The 26,233-nt window shown below is 38.9% G+C and overlaps 1 protein-coding gene across 6 annotated transcripts in view; it reads left to right on the top strand.

Moving 5' to 3' along the window:
• Positions 1-26,233, top strand: part of ATP8A1 (ATPase phospholipid transporting 8A1) — a 74,231-nt gene that overhangs the window by 30,785 nt on the left and 17,213 nt on the right. For 3 of the 6 annotated variants that reach the window (XM_028745226.2, XM_077934324.1, XM_077934326.1), the window contains 19 exons: positions 477-604; positions 2,338-2,449; positions 3,222-3,387; positions 4,036-4,163; positions 6,409-6,486; positions 8,168-8,256; positions 10,542-10,586; positions 11,917-11,989; positions 13,094-13,199; positions 14,348-14,430; positions 14,556-14,605; positions 15,433-15,502; positions 17,339-17,423; positions 18,732-18,871; positions 19,923-20,061; positions 21,772-21,836; positions 23,986-24,158; positions 24,848-25,031; positions 25,128-25,238. In XM_028745226.2, the coding sequence (XP_028601059.2) occupies positions 477-604; positions 2,338-2,449; positions 3,222-3,387; positions 4,036-4,163; positions 6,409-6,486; positions 8,168-8,256; positions 10,542-10,586; positions 11,917-11,989; positions 13,094-13,199; positions 14,348-14,430; positions 14,556-14,605; positions 15,433-15,502; positions 17,339-17,423; positions 18,732-18,871; positions 19,923-20,061; positions 21,772-21,836; positions 23,986-24,158; positions 24,848-25,031; positions 25,128-25,238 (2,025 nt within the window). The remainder of the gene's footprint in view (positions 1-476; positions 605-2,337; positions 2,450-3,221; positions 3,388-4,035; positions 4,164-6,408; positions 6,487-8,167; positions 8,257-10,541; positions 10,587-11,916; positions 11,990-13,093; positions 13,200-14,347; positions 14,431-14,555; positions 14,606-15,432; positions 15,503-17,338; positions 17,424-18,731; positions 18,872-19,922; positions 20,062-21,771; positions 21,837-23,985; positions 24,159-24,847; positions 25,032-25,127; positions 25,239-26,233) is intronic. The other 3 variants (XM_028745229.2, XM_077934325.1, XM_077934327.1) reach the window with 1 other exon arrangement.

Below are 26,233 nucleotides of genomic sequence, written 5' to 3'. Positions count from 1 at the left end.
TTCGGGCACAATTTAGCCACAACTTTCATAGCTGGCAACTTAAATTTTAATATTTCAAGAGCACTTCAACAATAAAAATAAGATTGGAAGCCATCTGTTCTGGTAGATGGTGGATTAATGCTATAGGAATGAACTCTGTGCATCCACAGTAACTTCCTTTTTTGTTTGCAGCAAAGCATAGGTTCTTGTTATATCAGAGATTGTAAACTCTGGTTTGCAAACAGTATTTTGAAGCTGATTTGTAATCCTGGTTTGGAGGAACAAAGACAAGCCATTATTTTTCTTGGTTAGCTAAAACAGCAAAAATAGCTCTTCATTCATTCTCTAGTCATGCTACTAAAACAAGTGAGTGGGGCAGTAAGGTTGTTCTGTGTTGATATAGGAAGTTGTCCCAGACTGAGAAAGCAAATATTGCTGTGTTGAATGTTTCCTGTATTGATTTGGTTATAGCGTTCCATAAAAATTTGTTGATTCAGGGTTTGCCATTGACATCAGATATCAAGGACATTGACAGCTTGATGAGACTTTCAGGAAGAATTGAATGTGAAAGTCCTAACAGACATCTTTATGACTTTGTTGGAAATATCAGATTAGATGAGCATGGGTATGTAACCATCTAAGTATCTTTTCATCATGCCATTAAAAACCTGTAGAGGATATAAATGATATAAGTATAAATGTATAAATGATATGAGAATATAAATGATATAAGAATACAAATGATATAAGAATATAAATGATATACCACCCCCATCATTCAGCCCAGACACTGAGATCCAGCGCCGAGGGCCTTCTGGCGGTTCCCTCTTTGCGAGAAGTGAGGTTACAGGGAACCAGGCAGAGGGCCTTCTCAGTAGTGGCGCCCGCCCTGTGGAACGCTCTCCCATCATATGTCAAGGAAATAAGCAGCTATCCTATTTTTAAAAGACATCTGAAGGCAGCCCTGTTTAGGGAAGTTTTTAATATTTAATGCTGTATTGTTTTTAACACTTGATTGGGAGCCGCCCAGAGTGGCTGGGGAAACTCAGCCAGATGGGCGGGGGTATAAATAATAAATTATTATTATTATTACTATTATTAGTGAATTTTGTACAGATAATAAGCAAACATCAAGTGTTAAGTTATATATACCTTATGAATACATAGAAGAGGTATGAGTCTTCACAAGGCTTTGCGCTTTCATGGAGAACAAGCTGCTTACCATATGCAGGTGAATTGCAAACCCTTTGAAGTAAATTAAATATTCTGGTTCCCCTTTATAAACTTTAGCCAAAGGATCTCTCTTAAATCATTTAGGCTCCAACTTCAGGGCTGGGAAAGCAGGGCTGAAAACGTTACTTCCTGCTGGCTATAAGCTACCCACCAGCCTTGCAGATTATCTTCCTACCTGAGACAGAGAGGGGTGTTTTCTGCAGAACTCAGTGCTTTGTTTCAAACTTTTTAAAAATAATAATAAGTGATTCTAGGAGAGTCTGAGACACATTCTGAGAAACTGTATGCTAGGCAGATTCCTTTTCCAGCTTCTTTTCCTTGTCTCACCTGTGAAGAGCATCTTCTTTTACCTTATCAGCTCTTTTCTATTTCACAGCATTTATATGCTGCTTGATCATAATAAAACCTCTAAACCGTTTAGAAAAACTAGGATGTGAAAGTTGCCACCAGAGAGAATGTTGGATAAAATGGTCCAAGCTAGTATCCTTAGAGTACTCAATGCCTTTCCTTGTGATCTTTTTCTTGGCTAGCAGGCTGCCTTATGTTGATTAGAGTTATTTACTTAGCATCTTCCAGCAGATCTCTGCTTGGAGCGGTTTGCATTGTGTAGGTTTTTTTGAGAACTTGAAGATGGATTTACCTTGCAGTGGAAGTTAGACTGCAACTTTGTGCTCCTAAGAGTTTAGTGTGGATATGAAGCTGCTTGTGCCTCGTGTGTGTGTGTGTGTGTGTGTGTGTCATCCGCATAATGTTCTCTTCATCCAACTAGCAGCCCACACTTCCCCACCCCATTAAATATAGATTGTTCGAATCAAGATGATCCAATAATAGAAGTAAACCCAGTATAAAATTGCATGTTACTTAGATGTGGATTCCTTGAAGTGTATTGTCTTTTTCTTTTTACACTTTTCATCTAAGCGTTCTCCAGCGTAGAATTCTTTTTCAAACCTATGGAGAGGGAACATATAATTTCTTTCTAACTCCTTATTTTTCCATTACTATATTGTGATGTCTCAAGTTGATAATGTCAGAAATTGAAATAAAATAGACATTAGTTGGTATTTCCCCCAGTGGGTATTTTACTTAAAACTCAACCTAAGTCGATGTTTATTTTATTATTTTTAGCACTGTTCCTCTGGGTCCTGATCAAATTCTTCTGCGTGGAGCTCAGCTAAGAAATACACAATGGGTTCATGGTATAGTTGTCTATACAGGGCACGATACCAAACTCATGCAGGTTTGTCTTTTAATTATGAATAATATTTATTTTTTGTTTGGATGTTCTGATTCATGGGTACTACCTGTACCAATTTCAAACTGTACATTTGTGAGAAATCTAGACACAAGTAGCAAGGACCATGGTCCTGTAGCACAGGGTTATACCTAAAATGTAATTACTGCCTACAGTGCAGTGCTGTTGAAGCTCAGTAAACTAAAGACCAATCCATCACAAATCACAGGAGTTGTATATGTAGAACTGTGCTACAAGCTAATGCTGTGGACGTTATAGTGTTAGTCACCAGTCCTGTTCGGCAAATACACTGTATTTTTCTGTGTATAAGACTAGGTTTTTTTCCTTTTAAAAAATGTCCAAAATTTGGGTGCATCTTATACACAGATAGATCTCCTCCCCCCATTTACTTAAATTGGAGTCCCCAAAAATAGGGTGCATCTTATACATGGGGGTGTCTCATAGACGGAAAAATACGGTAATTGCATTAATTAAAACATGTGAAAGGAGTTCTTGATTTGCTAGGTATAAATTAATGGTTAAATGTACTTCATATGTGTCATATCAAAAAAATTGCTTTTCTGTTCTTGTATGCATTAAAAAGTACTGTATAGGGCCTAGGCAGAATGTTGTTTCTTGGTGTGTTTAAAAACTGGTAATCACACTTATGGGATGGGCAATACATATGATTGTCTTTTATTTCCAATACTATCTAGTGGGGGGGAATCACATGCGTATGTCTTCTCTTATTTATAAACTCTTTTTATTTCATCCACAGAACTCAACAAGCCCTCCTCTTAAACTATCCAATGTTGAAAGAATTACAAATATTCAAATTCTGTTTCTGTTCTGCATTCTCATTGCAATGTCTTTGGTTTGTTCCATTGGTTCAGCTATATGGAATAAAAAACATGAGGAGCGGGACTGGTATATCAATTTAAACTGTGAGTACAGTGATAGTTAAATTAGCTTGTATTCATAAAATAAGATAAATGTGTTATATCGTTAAGGAACAGTTTTGTTCATATCGAATAAGGGTTTTACATCAAAATGTGTATGTAAAATATACTTGCACTCGCTGCTAGAAATTAACAAGAGAAAAGTTTTGTTCAGGACCAAATTATGATATGGGAAATGTCTGATTACATTTCATGTATCTGGCTTATTTGGGGTTAAAAAGCACCAGGCATGGGGGGGGGGGGAGCTTTATTCCTTTACACTCATGCCATGGTCCTTGTGAAAGGTGTGTCCCCAAGCTATTTGCTGTTGAAGGGAAGACTTGGAGAATACTTCCAGGTGCAACCTTGTTTGTCACACTAACCTTAGGGACTATTGCTGGGCAGCCATGTGGGCTCCTGAGGCAATTTGTCTCTTCCCCTTTACCCCTGAGCTGATTTCCTCCCAGAGAATATAACAGGAATAATTTTGTTGGGACTATAGATACCACAGGTTGAACTTCGTTTATCATTTTTTCTTTTCAAACCTTAAACTTTCAAAATGCCACCTGATAAATGAACTTTGGGCATTACTGCTGTTAATTTCCTAAACTATAAACATATTCTTATTATCTTTCTTTCTTTCTTTTTAAACAGATGGTGGCGCTAATAATTTTGGACTGAATTTCCTGACCTTTATCATTCTTTTCAACAATCTCATTCCAATTAGCCTGCTGGTTACACTAGAAGTGGTTAAATTTATTCAAGCATATTTCATAAACTGGGTAAATACGAGCGTTTTTTGAGCTATTTGCAGAGCTTTGATAAGTGCTTTCAATAATAAATGTTATATATGTCTTCTCTTTGCTATGAAAGGGAAGTTTTATTAAAGTAATGCAAACTTAATTACAAGATTAACTGTTTTTATAAAGTTTAAAGTTTGCAACATCATGCACCTTTTCATATATAATTTCATAGACTTTAAATTCTATGGATTGTTGAAATCCTTTTCAACCCAGCCTTGTGAATCAGTTTTCTGAGGTTGCAGCCTACAGGAACTTGCATAGTTCTAGTACCACCTGATACACCATACTAATATGGAATCTGAGGTCAGATTATGCATTTTGTGCAAAGGGAGCGCACCTGTGAGATTTTATTTTGCCCATAGAAACTTCAGAAACAAGTGCAATAGTAATGGCATTCAGATAACTCCTCCACACATATACTGAACGTGTGGAAGGAAAACTGTGCCCTCCCCCTGCCCTCAACTCGTCCCTGGCCCCAACATTAGTTCATTGAGTGGTATGTTGATAAGAGCTATATGCCAGCATTCAACTAAACCCACAAGGTTTGGTGGCCTACCTGGGAACATGATGATGTCAGGGGCAGATGATGTCAGAGGCGGGGCCAGCAGGGGCAGTTCCACTTCCCCCTTCATTTGCTATATGCAGTGTGGGAGATGGGCAGGAGACTTGTACATGCTGAGCACAGCTGATAAGTGAATAACACTGTGCAGTATACTGCATCTACAATAAGACTTAGATCCAAATAAACATGCAGCTACTTTCACATGCCCAAGATTTGCCTTTCTAAACAGAATGGAGGTTCAAAGCAGTTTCTAATTGAGCAAGACAGTATGTCACTTGAAGGAGGGAAATTAACAAGGGATCCAGAGAGCTAGCTTTGACACTCAAGGACTCTTTTATTGCAACTTGAAGCCGTTGGTTCGAGTCCTACCCTCCAGGGCAAAAGAAAACAAGCATGCTCCCTCCTCCTTAAGATATTTGAAGGTGGTTATCATATCTCCTCTCATTCTCCTCTTCTCTGGGCTTAACATAGCCAGTTCCATGTTAAACTTGTGGTCTACCACATGTCCTTTTCACATGTGCTACTGACAAATCAGGGGCCCCCACCCTATATTTGTGCATCTGGTTCTTCCTGCCTAAGTGCAGAACCTTACATTTGTACCTGTTGAAATTCATTTTGTTAGCTTACACCCAGTTCTCCAACCTGTTCAAAGGTCATTTTGAATTCTGATTCAGTCTTCTGTGGCATTAGCTACTCCTCCCAGTTTGGTGTCATCTGCAAATTTGATGAGCATGCCCTCAATTCCTTCATCCAAGTCATTTATAAAGACATTAAACAACAATGGGCCCAGGACAAAACCCTGCGGCACCCGACTTGTCACTTTTTTCCAGGATTACGAGGAACCATTGATGAGTACTCTTAGGGTTGGTCAGTCAACCAGCTACACAAATCCACCTAACAGTTACCTCATTCAACCCACATTTTACCAGCTTCCTCGCAAGAATATCATGAGGGACTTTGTCAAAAGCCTTACTGAACAATATACACTATGTCCACAGCATTTTTCTGATCCACCAAGTTTGTAATTCCATCAAAAAAAGAAATCAGATTGGTCTGGCATGACTTATTTTTGAGATTTTAATAAATCAAAGCATACTTTTCTAAATGCTCACAGACCCACTGTTGAATTATATGTTCTAGGATCTTCCCTGGTTTCGACGTCAAGCTCACTAGTCAGTAGTTACCTGGGTCTTCCTTTCCCCCCTTTTTGAAGATGGGGACATTTGCCCTCCTCCAGTCTGTAGGGACCTCACCTGTCCTCCAAGAATTCTCAAAGATAATAGAGAAAGGCTCTGAAATTACATCCTCAAGCTCCTTGGATGTAGCTCATCAGGCCCTGGAGATTTGAATTCATTTAAACTAGCTAGGTGTTCCCTTACTACCTCTTTTCCTATCTTGGGCTGCAGCTCCCTCCTTACATTATTTATTCTGTTATCATCAGGTTGGGCATTGCTTTCCTTTTGGGTGAAGACAGGCAAAGTATGTGTTGAGTAGTTCTGCCTTTTCTTGGTCACCCAAGAAAATATCAGCATACATATGGAATTCTGGATAACTGTATCTACATGAAATAAATCACACTGACAACAAGAAACATTATTTTCATGTAACAACATGAAATGGAGGGTTATCAGCTTTTTAAATGTTGCCTTTTCCTTTTGATAGGATATTGACATGCACTATGAACCTACAGACACTTCTGCCATGGCTCGCACATCCAATCTGAATGAAGAACTTGGGCAGGTATGTTGTCCCTGCAAACACTTAATGGTTTTGAAATTCATGGAAATTTGTTATTAAAAGTTTCCATGAGCAATTAATAGGTTCCTAGATTTCAGTATTATTATTTTTTTTTGCTATAGTTTGCTTAGAAACAGCCTGAAACGTTCCTCTGGTTTCTTGCATCACCTATATTTATTATTAATAATAATGATTACCCACCTTTCACTCTTAAAGTCCCAGGGCAGGTTACAGCCATTAAAACACAATGTTAAAAACAGTTTAAAACTACTTACAATTACAAACATACAGTGGGTACTAAAAATAAACATATCACATGGCAAAAACCAGGGTCAAGAGGTGTGTCTCTCCACCCCAACCCAATGTTGGTAAAGCAGTACCAATATTTGCCCTAGTCCTAAAGATTAGAGACACTTCGTCTGAAGGCGTGGCCCAAAAGAGACACTTCACCCCATCCCTGTCCTGATTAGACTTCTCTATGCCCTCCTAAGAGAATGGAGAACTCTATTGATAGAGGGTTGGGTTTTTTCAACAGATATGCCAATAGATATTTAGTGAAGTGCAAATTCCACACGAAAACCCAGCAATCTGTTGTGGCATGGCTGAGAAGGGGAGACATCCTGTTTATCAGCTGCATGCAGGCCTTTCTTCACATCTCATGAAGAGACACCACCAATCCCTCTTATTGAGCTAGGCATGAGCAAGACAAAAAATAAACATGCGGTCTCCCATTTTTTGTGAGAAGGGCAGGCAAGGGCTACATAATCCCAAACAGTAAGAAGCCTCCCTGACTCTCTGCTATAAGAGGGCTTAGAATTGCAGCAATCCAGTGGTATCCGCTAGAGGGCATGAAAGAACAAGAAAAACAAAACAAGCCCTTTTTAGCTGAGGGAAAAAGGATTGGGAGCTACTTCATTCCTAGACTAGGATGCAGAGGACTCTATCCCAGGAATCAGCAAACTTTTTCAGCAGGGAGCTGGTCCACTGTCCCTCAGACCTTGGGAGGGGGGTGGGCTATATTTTTTTTGGGGGGGTGAACAAATTTCTATGCCCCACAAATAACCCAGAGATGCATTTTAAATAAAAGCACACATTCTACTCATGTAAAAACACACTGATTCCCAGACCGTCCGTGGGCCGGATTGAGAAGACAATTGGGCTGGATCTGGCCCCCAGGCCTTAGTTTGCTTACCCATGCTCTATCCCTTCTGAATCTTCCTACATGCATTTAAATATGGTGATAAAAGCTCTGGAAAGACCTCCCTCTGAGGCCGGGGAGGGGGGTGTCACTTGTTTAAAAACATTAACTCTTGTCTTTATGGTAGAACAGAGCTGGATTAAAAGGAGAGTTATGTGTTTTCTATCACATATGATTGGAAATCCATTGGGGAGTCTGAGCTTGTAGGCATGTAGGCTGCTGCAGAAAGTTACATCCATGCTGAACAACTGGTAGCACTGGAGGTGAAACAGGAGTTCTGAGGGGACACAGTGATTAGAGGAACAAATGAGAAACATTCCATCCAAACCAGCCCGTAATATTTCTTTTTGCCAAGGTTGTTTAGCATTTTCAACATTTATTATTTATACAGCATGTTAAAACATGAAGAGTTTTTAACAGTTGAGACATTAATAATAGTAATATAGGATTAATGAGAAGTCTTAACCATCCTTATCATTTGTTTAGGTCAAATACATATTTTCTGACAAAACTGGCACCCTGACATGCAATGTAATGCAGTTTAAGAAGTGTACTATTGCAGGAATCGCTTATGGGTAAGTTTTTCCATAATATGGTTGCATTTGTACTCTTTGCTACTTTAGTGAAAATAGCTTTTCTTATATATTCACACATTTGGGGTTTCAATCATATCAGTATTTAAAACATCAATTCACTTTGGAATATATCTTTAGCACTTAAAAGCAAAATGCAATTAAAAGGGCCAGAAACTTATGAATTACTATGATTTCAGCAATATTTTACTGGTTCTTAAGCAAATTAATAATACCTTCACATCTGGATATTTCATTCATATATATATATATATGAGGCTTTGAGCAGTCGGGTTAAGATACCTCATAGTAACCATAAGACTAATAAGTATCTTTTAGAAGTCCTAGTTCAGAAAAGTATAATAAAAAGGGTCTTTTAATTTTAAAATATTTCCTATTTAACTGCTAAAATGAATTGTTGTTGCATAATTGAGGACTGTGTAGGTCCTTGATGCTTCTTGTAAAAGTACCTTTACGCTTTTCAAGCAAAGTGGAAGATTTTCAATTTAGGAAACCTGGCCATTGAGATCTGCAGTGAAATGTTGCAATGTTGAATGCTCTTATTTCGGGTTCAAGCCAGCCAGCAAGCGATGACCTCTTCCAATATATTTTCCTCCATTTCTTCTCATCAACCCCTTGTCTTCTATTTATTCTGCTTCTTTCCTTCCCTAAATATTTCTTTGTTGTTGTTTTCCAAACCTTGTTTTCCAAACCATTTTGGTTAAGTAAGGATGCAAAGTTGGAGAGTTAGATGGCATAGGGCAAGCCACTCTGTCTCCAATGACTGCTCTAGCTGGAATACACAGATATTTTCTGTCTTGATGAGTTGAGTACAGTGGTACCTTGGTTCTCAAACGTAATCCATTCCGGAAGTCTGTTCCAAAACCAAAGCATTCCAAATCCAAGGTGCACTTTCCCATAAAAAGTAATGCAAAACAGATTAATCCATTGCAGACTTTAGAAATAACCCCTAAAACAGCAATTTAGCATCAGTTTTACTATCTTACGAGACCATTAATCCATAAAATGAAAGCAATAAACAATGTACTGTACTATAAAATAAATAAAACACTATTGTAGATAAAAATTAAAACTTTTACTTACCTGCACTGATGATAGTCATTGTTTGGATGGGGGGCTTTTATCCATTTCCGCAGTCACGCAATCAATCTATCAATCAGTGGCTGCTCTGGGTTCCCTACAGTCACAAAAACAAATTAACTGAAAAAGCCTCAAAACAAAAAACGCAAAATAAATAGCAAAAACAAAAGCACCAAATATAAGCTCCAAAATATCACATCCAAACACTTCAATCAGAAACAGAAGGCTTGGATTACAATGGGGGGATGCAAATTAGCAGTGCAAGAGGAAACACAGGGGGACGCAAAACAGAGCACATTCAGCTTCCGAAAAAAAGTTTGAAAACCGAAACACCTGCTTCCAGTTTTGCAGCCTTCAGGTTCCAAGTTGTTTGTGAACTAAGCTGTTGGAAAACCAAGGTACCCCTGTATATAATTGCAATTGATTACTGAATAACTGAGTGAAATGAAAAATGCTATTGGAGCTAAGTTATTTCAATTAGCTGTATATTTTGGTTAAGCAAATGCTTTTAGGCCTGCAGGGGAAAGGGTGGACAGGTTGATTGAAAGAATCCTCTCATCCTCCACACTCCCTACAGCAAGGGTTGGGAATCATTTCCAGTTGAAGGACCACTTTTTCTTCTGGACAGCCATCCGAGGGCCAAGTGCCAGCAGTGGGCAGGCTCAGGGGCAACACTGAGTGGAATAGTCAATGTAAATTTATTTACGGTTTTATGCATAGGCTTATTTCTACACATGCACAAATCTCTGTCCTCCATGCCAGCAAGCAAGAGGCATTATCAGAGTTCCAGGATACATTTCAACCCAGAAAAGACATTCAGAATATGAAGTATGGCCAGTGAGGGGTGCAGACTGGGAAGAGTTCTGAGGGCCACATAGAGAAGCCTGGAGGGTCCTCATTTGGCCTGCAGGCCTGCACATCCCCACCCGGCCCTACAGTATCAAGTCAGTATCTTCACACCTTAAGACATCATCCCTTACCTGGCATATTAACTCAAACTTTGTTCACTGAACTAATTAGCTCTCAGCAGACTTCCACAGTGTGTTTCGTACCACAATCCTTCTTTTTGTTTTCTGTGTTCATTTTATTTTCATTTCCTTTTCATTAAATTCTCCTTTATGTGCCATCTGAACTTGACGCCTTTCAGAGCTATTTCCTATTTCTTTACCTCCTTTCTTTCCACACAGCCATTCTCCTGACTCAGAGGATTATGGCTATGCTACAGACGAGTGGTAAGCACTAACCTTCTTCTGGCGTTGGTTGTTTTTGCTTGGGCGAATGCAGACTGTCAGTATTTTGTGAGTAAGATTCATGTGCACAGCAGGAAAATGAAATCTGCATGTTTAAAACACTGTGGCCCTGGCACAATAAATCTTCTTTAAGAAAGAAACAGAATTTTGGTGGTCAGGAAAGTGACAGGGAAATGAAATGAAAAGTGTAGAATGAAGGAATGATTGATCATGAGATAGATAGATAGATAGATAGATAGATAGATAGATAGATAGATAGTGGATAGATAGATAGATAGATAGATAGATAGATAGATAGATAGATAGATAGATAGACAGAGAGACAGACACACACACACACACCACAGGCACTGCAAGATGAATGCTCATTGTCATTTAACCTCTTGACACACACAAAATCAGAATAAACGCTCAATAAAGACTGGATGTAATAACCTCCAATCCTAACCTCCACATAAGCTTTGTAGAAGCAAATCAAAATCAATAAATGGGTCACCTGGAGGATGAATATGAATGTGCATCTTTATTATTAACTATAGAACAACTTTTTCAATTACATAATAATACTTTTATAATAATAATTTATTATTTATACCCTGCCCATCTGCCTGGACTCCCCCAGCCACATAGTGAAATTGATAGTGTAGATAAGTGGCACAACTCCTGACTCTGAAGGAGAGTACCTCTAAATGCAATGTCAAAGTTTGAATGCCACAGGAAGCCACAGGTATCTCCCTGTTGAGGATATAGGCATTGTTGGTCACACAGGTATTGGTTACACAGTAAAATGTATATTTTTCTCCAAACTTGTTAAATTTCTAAACACATAAATACCCTGAGCTTAGAGTTCCCTTGTTAGCAAAACATTCATAAATGCCAGAGTCCAACCAAGTTAAATTCTTGCCTGATAGAAAACCTGGTAATAGCAGAAGTTGCTTTGCAACTTACACATGCAAGTCATGATTTGATGTTGTAGTCGTCAAGTTATTAATATGCATGGGTAAACTAGCAAAGTTGTAATTTGTTTATTATGTGTATTTGTATATCAAGATCCTATCTGGAACCCGCATATGGGTTTTGTTGAAGTTAGCTGAACTACGCAAACAATCACTCAAACGAAGAGTAATTAAAATTTCAGGATTCCTTAATAAATACAGATTGCATTCCTGAATTAGTTAATACTATATTAGCTGATACTAACACAGTGTAATCAAGCCCTGTGTCTGCTCTATAGCGTCTGGTCCTAGGATGTGTATTATTAAGAGATAAATTAAATGTTTGTATGCTTTCATTTTTCTTTTTTTTCTTTTAGGCAGAGCTCACAACCTGGAGATGAAAAAATGTTTAGCGATTCATCATTACTGGAAAACCTCCAAAACAAACATGTAAGATATAGAAATAAATACTACGTTTTTATGAAGAAAAAACAGAAATTCAGCAAAGCAAAAGGAGCCTATCACAAACAGGAAACTTAATTCATATTCCAGTCATCTGCGCATGTACTTTCAATAAAGTCACATCGATTTAAATAAGGTTTACTTTCATAAGGGTCTAACTAAAAGTGCCAAGTAAATGTGTGTAAAACGCTGATGGCCACTTTTGTAAGAGGAGGATGTGGTTTGGAGCAGAGAACCAGTGACCAGAGGGGTAGCCTTTTCTACTACAACACCCTATTCCCATCACGGCTTTAGGTGCCCATCTACCCATGCAATCAGGATTAGGCTCCCATGCCTGCCTGTTATTTTCATGGAGGAAAGTTCTCATTCACTCCAGCAGGATATTTCACACACACACACACACACACACACGGTTCAGGGGCTCCATTACACTGGCTCTTTGTGAAAAAGTGTCTTGAACTTAAAGTCAAAACACGTGACCAACACAAAATGTATTTTGACCCTTTCATTACCTTGATCCTTTCTCTCTTGCTGTCCACTTCTATTTAACTCCTTGCACATCCAGACATCTTCCCTTGCAAATATTTAAATGGCATTTTAAAGTATCTCTTCTCTCAAGTTCTTAAACCCTGAACTTCCCTTATCTTTTTCCTTTCCTTTCATTTGTGTCCCTTTCCTATTCCTTGTCTTTCTTAGATTTAAGCCTGCTTAGGGGTTTATTATGTTAAATTCAATTTATGTTCACATTCAATGTATTATAATTATTCCAGTAGGAATCCTTTAACTGGTGCATCTTGGGAGCACTAGTCCCCTGTATTAGCTTGCTTGACTCTCTTGTTTTCCTTGAATAGCAGAAATATATGCCCTGAGAATATACTGTTTAAGACAATATACTGTTTAAGACAAGTCTGTGTCCCACTAATACCTTCCCATGTCTTCTTGTAGTTGACTGAAAATAAAACAAGACTTGAGTCTGATAAAAAAATATATACTCTCCACAGCTACGGTTTGAACTATTCTTATATGCTTATAGCTTTAAATTTTGGAATGAGGCATAATTAATTTGTATTGTTTTGTGTGTGTCTGTTTTAGCCAACTGCACCTATAATTTGTGAGTTTCTAACTATGATGGCAGTGTGTCATACAGCAGTTCCAGAAAGAGAGGATGATAAGATCATTTATCAAGCAGCATCTCCAGGTAAGGTCATTGAAACCTGTGAAGAACGTTATACCCTTGTTGAGCGGATTGACTAAGTTGATCCAATTTTTTTTTATTTTTTTAAAGTGACATAAAGTCAGCATATTATTAATGAGTAGGTTACGCTCCTCTATTGATCACAATGCATTTCTGTTGTAAACGTGTAAGATCATAGTGGGGACTCACCTGGTAAATCACTAGAATAAAGGATTTTCTTAGGTACTTATTACCAGTGCTTTTCTTCTAGGAAAAGGTGCCGGTACTGCTTACCCTTGAATACCCCCAGAAAAGAAGCACTGCTAATTACAACTTGATTGCGTCAAGTTAGCACAACTGCAAGCAGAAGCATAGTGTAAGGGCACAAAAAAATAGTTTTTTGTGCTGCCCGGGCTGCAGGTGCTCCCCATCCTGCTCACCTGCCTCACCTGAGCAGCCCGCCATGCAGTAGCTGGGAGAGGACGGGTCCTTGCATCTCTCAGCCGTACGGCATCCCCCGCCAACAGGGGAAAGTGAGCAGACAGCACAACCAGCGGCAGTGGTGGCACCCCAGCCCGAGGTGGCACACACAAATGTCACACCACTGCTCCACAGCTCCGTCCCACAGCAGCAGTGCCACCTGGAGGCACCTGTTAGGGAGTGCAATGCTTTCTTTACCCTGGACCCTGGCAACCCACTCTATGCCACCAACAGCAAGTTTGCAAAACATGTGTTAACAGCCTTTCACCCTATGCATGCTCCGTTCTTGTGGGGGATGTGGAAGCAGGGTTAAAAGTATGGATCACTGCCTAAGCAGCGCTTCATGTGCAGGAAACACCCTTACTTGCTGGAACAGCCTTTGATTTAAAAGCCATTGACTCACTTTCAGTTTAGAACTGAAATATCCTAGTTTAGAGATGCCAGATAAGGAATTTCTTTCATATACAGTAGACAAAGGGAAAACTGAGTAACAGAGGTAGGAAAAGGCTGAAAGGCTTTACCAGGAACATTAATCACACGCATTAAAGTGTAAATACACCAGGAAACTTTAAATGTGTAATTTTTCTTCCCAATATTTAAGACATGAACTGCAGTGTATATAAAAATCGAGATTTCAGTGTTTGCACTTTTATCAATTTGCTAGTCAAATAACAAGGAATGGTTTGTTACAGATGAAGGAGCATTGGTTAGAGCAGCCAAGCACCTCCATTTTGTTTTCACTGGAAGAACACCAGACTCTGTGATTATAGAATCTGTAAGTACATCTAAAATAGTAAAGATTTAACTGTTGTTGCTAATAGTTTTATTAATACAGAAAAAAACTTTTGGAAAACATTTTTAAAAGACTGAATTAATCATGATTTCATTTTTTTCCCCTAGCTTGGACAGGAAGAAAGATATGAAATGCTAAATGTGCTAGAATTTACAAGGTAATTAAACACCTGTGAATTTTTTCTTGTTTAGTGTTTAAGAAACAGTTTTTTCTTAGGTAAAGGAAGTCTCTTTTTGAAAAGGAAAAGTTTGAGAAAATGGACATTCAAAGCGTAATTTAATTCATGAACCGCCCTACATTTGGGCTTTTAAGCACAACAAAATAAGCTAGAAAACTAGAGAAGGACATTGTGTGTGAGAGACAGTGTGTAATATAGCGATAAAGTACAAAATAAGATTTTTAAAGAGACTGATAAAAGCACAAAGCAATTAAATGAACAAAAACATGAAAATATGCAATTCATTGTCCACAGAAATAGTACAGCTGTATTTATTAATTATTAAATAACCCTTAACACCTCATATTGCTAATTTTCTCATTCCAACAACATAAATTTAAAACAGCATTATATTGAATCTTTTTAGGTACTTACCCTTCCCAGTGTTTCTTATAGTACATAATTTATAAATAAATTATAATTCTATTGTCATATACCATTCCCCCCAGTCTTTTAATATTGGGCGGGGGGGAGTTCTGCCCCTCATTTTTTAAAATAGAAAACATGTGTGAAAAGACCACTCTTATTTTATCAAAACTTACATTGTTTCATAGATGGAATATTTTGCAAACATTTGTAGGGCGGGGAGGGGGTAGGCTTCATATTTTAGAGGACATTTATTTTCTCTCTCCGGTAAACATTTTCTCATTTCAAGATATGTGGAATCTATGCTTATGCTCCATTTTATATATGTTTATTGTATAAGTCTATCACACCCCACTAAGTTGCTTAAAACCTGTTTGAAATGGAACATGCCTTTCATTCAGTTCTAGGAAAAGAATGTCTGTGATTGTCCGCACACCTACAGGAAAATTAAGACTTTACTGCAAAGGGGCTGTAAGTTGTTGGCGATGTTGTTGTTGTTTTCATTTTCCATTTCTTTGCACTATTTGCTATCAAGGATAGAGATTACCGTTTTATGGAATGGAAAGACGTCCCTGCATTTACAGTGGTGGTTATTTGTATTATTAATACATGGCAGGTGACATTAAGTGGGGAAGAGAATTCCTTTGAACTACAGATTCTCATAATACAGTTTTAGAGACTACATCCCAGAATCCCTAGTGCATTCCAGCAACACTGAGATGGTGGTCCATGGGGCCTACATTTCAATCAGCACTCTGAACTTGATTTCTCACTGAAAACCTGAATCACAATAAATTAATCTCATACTCCCATGCATGTAAGATGTTCTCAGTTGGGATGAGCTTCCCCTCGTGGATGGAGGCAGGAACACCGAGAGAGGTTCTGAATCCTTCATTCATTCCTGTCTTTGCATGAAGCAGGTGCTGGGTACACTCTCAGTCTTGTCTTCTGTAGCTCAAGCCTGAATAGTGTAGTGTGCGTGGTTATGTTTTATTGTTTCAATTTTCTGTTATTTTGTCGCATTAGTCATTGTCTCTGTTTTCCTTTGGTCCTGTCTTGGTGACTGTGGTTTAAATGTTTCTCCTCCATGTCAGTGTTGTTAGTTCCCTCGCTCTTGGTCCTGGTGTTATCTACCCTCAGCATCCTGCTACTGTATTTTTCTTATTCTAGTACATTCCCAATTTTGTAGAGCCTGTGTTTTTAAAGACTTTTTAAAAGTAGTATATTGTTGCCTCCCTATTCCTTGATCTCTCCATCTGTCTGTCTACCTTGGCCCAAGCCCTTCTAAGTCTTCCTCCTGTTTCCTAGTTTCCTATGTGCTCCAAGCTTTAGACTTCAGCAGCAGTGAGCACACATAAACACCTAAAGCAGGACTGGGAAACTTTTGGCCTATTGGACCACAACTCCAGTCATCCCCAGCCTTTGGCCATGCTCTAACTGGGGCTGATGGGAGTTGTAGTCCCACAATATATTAAGGACCAAAGGTTCCCCATCCATACTACCATAATGGGGATAGTGTGTATTATCTGTGTTTTGCAGAATGCTCAGGTTATGTTTGTATGCTAAGGTTGAATTACATATGTGTTTTGCATGGTATGGTCCTTTCCCTTTTCTGGAATCTTAAGCTTTTTAGTTTGGTTTGGTTTGTTTTGGTTCTTCTGCCTATCCTGCACTAAGTTACGGCTAGGATTTGCTTGTCTGTCAACCACCACTTTAAAAAGAAATGCATTATTGTGTACTGATGAAATAGCAGACCAGTTGGATAAATCATCAAATATATGAGAAGAAAAGGTGATAAATGGAAGGCAAATGGCATAAATGACAGCTAAATGGCAGGTTTAGGGTGTATGTCAATTATGGGCACTACTGTGGGTTAAAGAGTCCTGTAGACTGTACTTATTTAATAGGGAAGTATATAGCCTTGGACAATCCAGCAGTGACATTTGCAGTACAGATCCCATAAATCAGTTACATATCAAATGTGCAACTGACCCACATACTACAGAAAAGGCTGTGAATATTGTCTGTATATTGTGTGTATTGCACTGGTGCAAATAAAACTGCTACAGGATTTGTTGAGTAACAGGGATCAAAAATCTGCTTTTCAGTCATAACCTTAAAAAACTTTTCTGTGTGACTTTTTGTTGAAAAGCATTATACAAATATTCTGGATAAATAAATAAATTAATAACAGTATGATGACTTACAGTCGGACTGTAGTTAGTATAGAAATGCATTTCCTCTTTTAATTTTTTTTCATTGCTTTGTAAAAGAAATCTTGCTTCAATTTGTTTTGTGCCATTATAGGACACAGTAATTTATGATCGCCTGGCTGAAAATTCAAGATACAAGGAAATTACCCTGAAACATTTAGAGCTCTTTGCTACAGAAGGTATTATTATTTGCATATTAGTTGGTTATGTATAAAACCATTAATGTAATAACAATACTATGATTTTGTAACAATTGGTGGTTATTGTAAAAGAGCCCTCACTTTGTTCATTAAAGTTAGTGCAATGTAGTGTAGTGGTTCTTCCTTTTTCATCATGACTGAGAGATGCCTTTACACCTGTACATAACTTGCTTCCTCTTCCGTTGATTTCTCTGCCTTTGATTACATTAGTTTGGTAGATGAATGTGTGAAATGATCTCATTGAGAAGCACAGTGTTTGAGATAATATGAGGGAATGTGAAAGGTCTGTCTGTGGGTATTATGCTCATATTGGTCCGTTCACACATGTAAGTAGCAATACGATGCAACAGTTATCAAAGGAAAAAGAGCTTGTGCAAACAAATACAAAATTTTAGTTCATCTTGAAATTTAAGTTTTTGATTGGATCAAAAGCATCTGATACATTTAGCAATTACCCATCTTGAAATTTAAAATTTTGATTGGTTCAAAAACATCTGATACATTTAGCAATTACCTATACCCCAAACCAGGAGCACTTCTCTTATAAAGGAGGTGGTGATTTTTCATGGAAGAGTAGCAGATTGGTGGCAAATGTTTGCAATTATGTTGTCAGATGCTCACATACAAGCTGGCTGTCCTCTGAGAGAAATACTATCTATGTAATGGAGTGGTCACATTCTTTTGGATTCATTATAACTAATTATCCAGACGCAACATCATTTCTCATTTCCATATGTTGGTGTATTAATCAAATTAGCGCAATACTTTTGTGTTTATTTTCTATGATTTACTTTTATGTCTTAGTCTGCTTTCCTAAATATTTATTTTTGTTTTCAGAATAATAGTTTGTGCTTTGGTGTTCTGAACATCTTTCCTTGACTTGAGTTGCAATATTGTATAGGTGGGGTGGTTTGAAAGTTATGGTAGTTCCCATTGTTTCTGGTGTACCTGAATACCTGTGAACATTTTGATTGTAACACTAACGTGAAGCTACTATATACTGGAAGAATCTGGAGTTATGATATGCTGTTTTTTAGAAGAAGTAGGAGGTGCATCATATGAGGTGTAGATGTTGCTTCTGTCTGGATATCAGTGTAAGATAAAAATGCTTCTGTGGCTATTTTATATATTCAGGAAGCATTGTTTTTGTTTCCAAATTCTAAACTCTACTACAAACTTAGATGATAAAGGATATTTGTGATGCGAGGTACCATATGAAACCAATATTGTAAAATGATAAAGAAATGAATAATTATTGAACCTTGTATGACCATTTTATTTCCTTAGGCTTGAGAACACTTTGTTTTGCTGTTGCTGAGATTTCAGAAAATGACTACCGAGAGTGGCTAAACATCTATCAAAGAGCTGCAACTGCTGTACAAAATAGAGCGCTGAAACTTGAAGAGAGTTATGAACTAATTGAAAAAGTAGGTGTTGTGTGTTGCCTGAATATGTTACTTGTATCTGGCATATCTTGCATCTTTTGAAGCTAATGCTGATCATATTTAGAATGTTATTGCATCTCAGTTTACTCAAACAATTTAAAAAGAAGTCCAATGTCCCTTTATACTGAGCTGAAAGGTGGTGAATTATGTGGAGGCATCCCTCAGTCCAGCTCTCTTGGTTGAGGCTGGGGAACAAATGATCAGGAGTTTGATCAGTGAGTTGCCTGTCATCGGTAGCCAGCATAAAGCCCCCAAATAGGGTGTTCCATGGGTGGGAAGGCAGCAGAACTGAGCAAGGCTGGATCTTACGAATCAGACCTGATTTGGACATACTGTGCTAGCCTTGAGCTGGCGCAGAGATCAGTCCAGATCCAGCCTCTCCACCTTCTACTAAAGATGTGGGGAGGGGAGTAGAAGTGGTTTGAATTGTGCCATAAGTCTATTTTGGAAAACCCAAAATATGGCCAACATACTGATTTGAAACAAAGCCTTTTTAATTTAATTTGTTAAGCTTCATCAAATAAAGCTACTGGGCCTAGTCAGTTATATACAAGAAAGCCTTGAAAGAGAGCTGAAGCTTTTTCCCGCTAAGGCCATCCCTTCCCAAATGTCTTGCCCATGTCCTCAAAAATACTACTACTGATAAAATGCCTAATGTCCCATGGTTTTCCAGAGTAGCAGGAAAGAGAATGAATTGTCTCAAAATGAATGATCACTTCTAAAAAATGGTAAGGAGGCCAGAAAGATCCAGATGATTTCCCCCTGCTGCTATTGCTGTTCCCAGAAAGAATGAATATAAGAACAAATCAAAATAGACATGAAGAGCAAAGAGTTGCAAATTTACATTAAGGCATTCAGCCCAATTCTAAGCAAACATTGAAAATAAGTGTCACTGAAATATTTCAAAGTAAATGCTTCTTTAGATCATGCTTATTTGCCCAGAGTCCCTGATTCTGTATTTAAATTTTTTTACATTCAAAACTATTTGTGGTGGTTGTTGTTTAAAAATCTCTCTGATATGCTCTTTTCAAAGAATCTTCAGCTACTTGGAGCTACAGCCATAGAAGATAAGTTACAAGACCAAGTGCCTGAAACAATAGAAACTCTAATGAAAGCAGATATTAAAATTTGGATCCTTACTGGAGATAAGCAAGAGACTGCTATTAACATTGGTAATGTGTAAGACTTCAGTCTTCATGCTACATTGTTCTTTTACGTCTTTAAATAATAGTAAAATAATAATAATGGAAAGAAATAGGCATTTGTGTACTGGAAACAAGTGAATGCTGCTCTTTCTGACCTAGACCTGCAGTTACCCTAAAGGTGCCCTGAGATGCAGGTGTCACTTATGAGAAAGCGCTTCCTCTTGGCTACAGGCTAGGACGCAAAGATGAGAGACAGAGTGCCCTTGCCAAGCTAGAAGGCAACAGGATATTTCTGGCTTGAGAAAGAAGAAATAAGGCCATTCACCGTGCTGCCTCTCCTCTCCCCCTTACACGCCCCCCCCCCCCACTGAGGTAGACTCATTGCTAAGGCACAAGCTAAACCCCAAAGTGGTTTTTTCTCTTGCCACTTCACCATAAAGAGGAGCAAGCAAGACACTATTCACACTGCCCCTCCCTCTCTCCCCTGCCTGGGGAAGGCATGATCCAGAGAGCCTGACTACAAGTATCAAACCATCTTTTGCCTGTTGGTAGCGGCGGACATTCATTCACAGGGTCCAGGTTCAGAATGCCTTTCTCCTCCTCCCCAGGAGAAGGAGTTGCTCCGCCCCCCAGTGTGACTCTCCCCATGGTCAAAGATAGTTGGGGTCATTTCAGGTCCTCGGGTGCCCTGTGTTTTCCTCTGCCCTTTTCATGAGTTTCATCCCCCTCTGTCCTCTCCTCTTGTTGTTGTTGGTTCTTATGTTAGGTGGGTATGCACATTTGTTTCAGATCCCTTCCTTTACCTATTTCTCTCTCCTTGCTTGCCCACTCCATCTGGTGGGTTTTTCCCCCCTTTCGTCACTGTTTCCCTCTCCCTTTTTGCTTCTGTGGGTTTGGGAGATCAGGTTGCTGGTTACTTTATGGAGGGTAGGTTTGGTCAGTCGGGGTTCGCCTTGTGCCCTTTGGGGCCAGAACTGTGATCAGACCAGAGGTATGCTCAGCTTACGCTGCGATACTTGCAATACAGGGCAAGTCTGTATTAAGAGACACATTTTTCACAATTCCTGTACTTGTGGTGTAGTGGTTAAGAGTGGTAGTCTCATAATCTGGTGAACCAGGTTTGCGTCTCCGCTCCTCCACATGCAGCTGCTGGGTGACCTTGGGCTAGTCACACTTCTTTGAAGTCTCTCAGCCTCACTCACCTCACAGAGTGTTTGTTGTGGGGAAGGAAGGGAAAGGAGAATGTTAGCCACTTTGAGACTCCTCAGGGTAGTGATAAAGCAGGATATCAAATCCAAACTCTTCTTCTTCTCTGGAATACAGGATCACATTTGTGACAGGGATTGGAGAGGTGCGTTCTCTGATTCTAGCTCAGAGAGGAGCATGGCTCTGTCAGTTTTGTGCCTTTTTTAGTCTGCAAAGCATATAGCTGTTCTCCTTATGGCCGCCCCTGCTGACTCACCACATTACAGCATGACAGAAAGAGAGAGTGGACTGTACTGTCTCCCTCACCCAGAGCCTCACAAACAGATGATTTTTCCCCTTCCCCTGCAGTGGGAACTCCCCATATTCTTATCAAGCTTGCACAAATGAATATCATTGAAGATCCAATGGTGCAGGTGGCTGGCACTGCTGGCAGGGATAGGTCAGAGGGCAGTTAATCCCATAAATCCAGGCATAAAAGTCAAACACCAGCTCTAATTTCTCTTAATAAAATATTGTATTTCTTTCTAACAGGGCACTCATGTAAACTCTTGAGAAAGAACATGGGGCTACTTGTCATAAACGAAGGCTCTCTCGATGTAGGTATAATAGAAAAAAACGTGCTAATGCCTATGTGCTATTATTTACAATGCATGGGTCTCTGGAAAACCTTTAAACCATCAGTACGTGTTTGGATCAAATTACTAAAAATATACAATATGCAGAAAAGCATGTATGTGGCTGACACATATATCCCCTGGTAAAGGTAAAGGACCGCTGACCATTAGGTCCAGTCATGGCCAACTCTGGGGTTGCGGCACTCATCTTGCTTTATTGGCCAAGGGAGCTGGCGTACAGCTTCAGGGTCATGTGGCCAGCATGACTAAGCCGCTTCTGGCGAACCAGAGCAGCGCACAGAAACGCTGTTTACCTTCCCGCCGGAGCAGTACCTATTTATCTACTTGCACTTTGACGTGCTTTCGAACTGCTAGGTTGGCAGGAGCAGGGACTGAACAACGGGAGTTCACTCCGTCGCGGGGATTCGAACCGCTGACCTTATGATTGGCAAGTCCTAGGCTCTGTTAGCATCTAATAAAAGAATTCAGCTTTTTCTTGCTGCTGCTCCAGTTCTTGTTCTTCTTGGAGCGGGCAGGATAACACTGAATGCAATGAAGTTGTGTCATGTGTTTATTTTACTAGATTTTATCAGAGAGAGAAATATGGGTTGGTGACAGCGATGCATCCTTGTAAAGTCGAGCCAGTCCCTGACTCGTCTCTCCTCACTTCAGATGCTTCCTAATTTGAGATTCAGTGTAGCTGACTCTTTGTATGCCACCAGAGGGTGGTACTGAGTTACTGAACTTAAATGACATACAAAAAGAACAAAAAGACAAGGACAATATGTAAAAATAGCAAGTGATAAGTGATACAAATTGAAGTCCTGATACAGTATATTGGCTAAGAGTAAGAGCTATGCATCCATTCAAATCTCACCTCCGTAATAAACTTTATAGGTGGCCTTAGGCAAACTATTACGCTATTAGCTTCATCTCCTCAATCCCTATCTGCAATATAGGGATAATAATAATAGCCTACCTTACATGGGTGTTGAAGATGTTTTAAGTGACATGCTTGGAATGCTTGAAATGCTCTCCCAAAATTGCAAAATGTTAATGTTGTACAATAATGTGAAAATGCAAAAAAGAAGAAGTACAGTGGTGCCCCGCAAGACGAACGCCTCGCAAGACGGAAAACCCGTTAGACGAAAGGGTTTTCCGTCGCGGAGGCGCTTCGCAAAATGAATTTCCCTATGGGGTTGCTTCGCAAGACGAAAAAATCTTGCGCGTCCCCGCAGGTTTTTTTCGCTCCCCCCCCCCCCTTTTCCTAAGCCGCTAAGCCGCCTATCAGCTGTTCCGCTGATAACCCGCTTAATAGCTGATCGCGAAAAGCCACTAGACAGCTGTAGCGCCAATCCACTAAACTGTCAATGGGCTTGCTTCGCAAGACGAAAAAACCGCTAGACGAAGAGAATCGCAGAACGGATTCTTTTCGTCTTGCGAGGCACCACTGTAAGTTAATGCTTGGGAATTCTGTGGATTTCCGTAACATTATTCTTCTTAGTAGTAGGATGTGCTTAATAACTGAATTCCTTGCTGTGGGTCCCATTATACTGAAATGGCATAATTTGATCAGTTCCTGAAAACAGAGAGCACCAATGAATATTGAGAATCTGATTTTAAGATAGTTTGCACCCATACCGTTCATGGCTAAAATAGTAAATTCCATTCAGCTGAAGGGGGAAATGAAAGAACTACAAATGTTATAAATCATGGAATTTACATTTCTGTAGGTCAGTGGTCACGAGGCTTTCTAGGTCAGTAGGCACTGGTAATAATACTCCTAGCTAATGAATCTGTAATAAAAGGCAACAGATTACATCGATGTAATCCCAATGAACTTGATAGCAGTATACCTGTGTACGTAGTAAAAAAGTCATCCACCAAATATCACCCCAAGAGGGTCTCCTGGCTTTTACAGTGGGATTTTTATTTTCCCTGGCTATTTTCCCTGTGGCAATACTGATGTGGTCCTTATTCATCTTTGTTGTTTTAAAAGCTACTGATGTATTAGTTACATCAAGGCAGAATATAATAGTTTCATAGTTAATTGATAAATGTATATCCAAAGTATAAAACTGTTCAACAGAATTGAAGTGATTCATATTTTTGGTGGTGATTTTTTTTACAGGCAACAAGAGAGACATTAAGCAATCATTGCAGCACTCTTGGTGATGCTTTGAGGAAAGAAAATGATTTTGCTCTTATTATTGATGGTAAAACACTGAAGTATGCATTGACATTTGGTGTAAGGCAATATTTCCTCGATTTGGCTCTGTCGTGTAAAGCTGTTATTTGTTGCAGGTAAAACTTTTTCTTCTTGAAAACAAAGCATTCATACAATTTTGAGAGGTATAGCTCCTCGAAAAGTGTTTTCTATTGTTAGAATAATTTAGGTTATTAAGTAGTTTTTGGAGTGGGATTTTTTTAAAAAAGTACAATATGGGGGGAAAGGCATAATTTTAACAGTCTGCTACAATGCCATGTATCCTCTTTTTCCAGGACACGACCTCTTTTTCGGGGTAAAATTTGGGACAAACTGCATTTATTTGCTTTTAATGACCATTTTGGTCTTCAAAATATGGCAACCCTACACTTAAAAATATAGTTATATGAAACATTTGTTCTTTTGTATTGCATGTGATATGATCGACAATCATAATTTCTTAGCAATACCATATTTCCTAAATTTCCTAAAGCCTGCCAACTAATTTGGAGAATGGCCTCAGTTCATGCTGGTGCCAGACTACCAAAATTTACTGATTTTGGTTTCTCTTGGCTTCTCTGTTTTCCAATCAGTTCCCTCCATTTCTTTTTCAGTTTGTGAATCTTTTAAAAAAAAATCTACATGAAAAAACAATGGCTTCCAGTGTAATGTGAAATCATAGAAGTTACATAAAAAGCATGCATTAGCAATTGCGATTTTCTTTGCTGCCTTACATTTAGAAAAATAAAATGGTAAAACGGAATTTCTCAACACATTTCTTTTATAGAGTTTCACCTCTTCAGAAATCTGAAGTTGTAGAAATGGTCAAAAAGCAGGTAAAAGTGGTAACACTGGCAATTGGAGATGGAGCAAATGATGTTAGCATGATACAAACAGCACATGTTGGTGTTGGCATTAGTGGCAATGAAGGGCTACAAGCAGCTAATTCTTCAGATTATTCAATAGCTCAGGTAAATCCACTGATAAATGAACTTTTAAAAGACAGTTGTTTCAAGTGATAGATGCTGTGTACATATACCTAAACTTATTTCCATTATCATTTATAGTTCAAGTACTTGAAGAACTTACTATTGGTCCATGGTGCCTGGAATTATAGCAGAATTGCTAAATGCATCCTGTACTGCTTCTACAAGAATATTGTCCTTTATATTATTGAGGTAATTATGGCATCCTATGCCAGAATATTTCTTTTCAAATTGGAGCAACCTGTGAACTTTAAAAAAACCCATCTATGAAGTGTAGAATTATTCTGTGTGCATTTATTTTTGTGCATTTTACAGTGTTTGCAGGCTCCAATGTACTCACTGAGCTCACAAGTACTTCCACTTGCCATACCTAGCCAACTGTGAATAGTCTCAGTAAATCTGCTCAAAAATCCACAGTGCATGTGGCTGCTTGCTCTTCTTGCTCTGCTCCTGTTTGCACTGACTTAGCCTCTCCTACATGCCCCCATAGCAGCCATCTTATTTTATGCCACACCCCATGGCAGCCATTTTATGACTGCTGCCCACGGCACTTTCTCAAAATTCTACATGTACTGACTGGTCCATGAAGATTGGCAACCCATATATATATATATATATATATATATATGCTTTCGTAGATTTTCACGGGTACAGGAATGCAGGTTTTGGTGTCCTCGGGTGTCTTCCCGTGTAACACCCCAACTTTTACACGGGAAGACACCCGAGGACACCAAAACCTGCATATATATATATATATATATATTCTATTTTGATATGTAAAACCCAGTTCAAAATAGAAATACTAATTACTGGTTGCTAATATGAAAGCAGCACACATGTTTACATATTTGTTTTATGGTACATTGTGTCTAAGGCACATCATAATAACATAATTAAAATGAATAAAAATAAATATATACACACTGTGCTTCATCTTCTAAAGATCATGAGCCACTTGAGCAGGAAATCAGTTAATTTTCCTCTCCAGCAGGACACATTTTTCACAAATGTGGGATCAATATGGGAATTGTGGTGCCTTTGTTCTGTCCACCTACCTCAGGCATAGGCAAACTCAGCCCTCCAGATGCTTTGGGACTACAACTCCCATCATCCCTGACCACTGGTCCTGTTAGCTAGGGATGGTGGGAGTTGTAGTCCCAAAACATCTGGAGGGCCGAGTTTGCCTA

The sequence above is a fragment of the Podarcis muralis genome, chromosome 9 (genome assembly GCF_964188315.1).
Source record: "Podarcis muralis chromosome 9, rPodMur119.hap1.1, whole genome shotgun sequence".
In the NCBI taxonomy this organism is placed as follows: domain Eukaryota; kingdom Metazoa; phylum Chordata; class Lepidosauria; order Squamata; family Lacertidae; genus Podarcis; species Podarcis muralis.
Note: the sequence above shows the minus strand (reverse complement) of the source record. Positions and strands in the feature narration are given on the sequence as shown.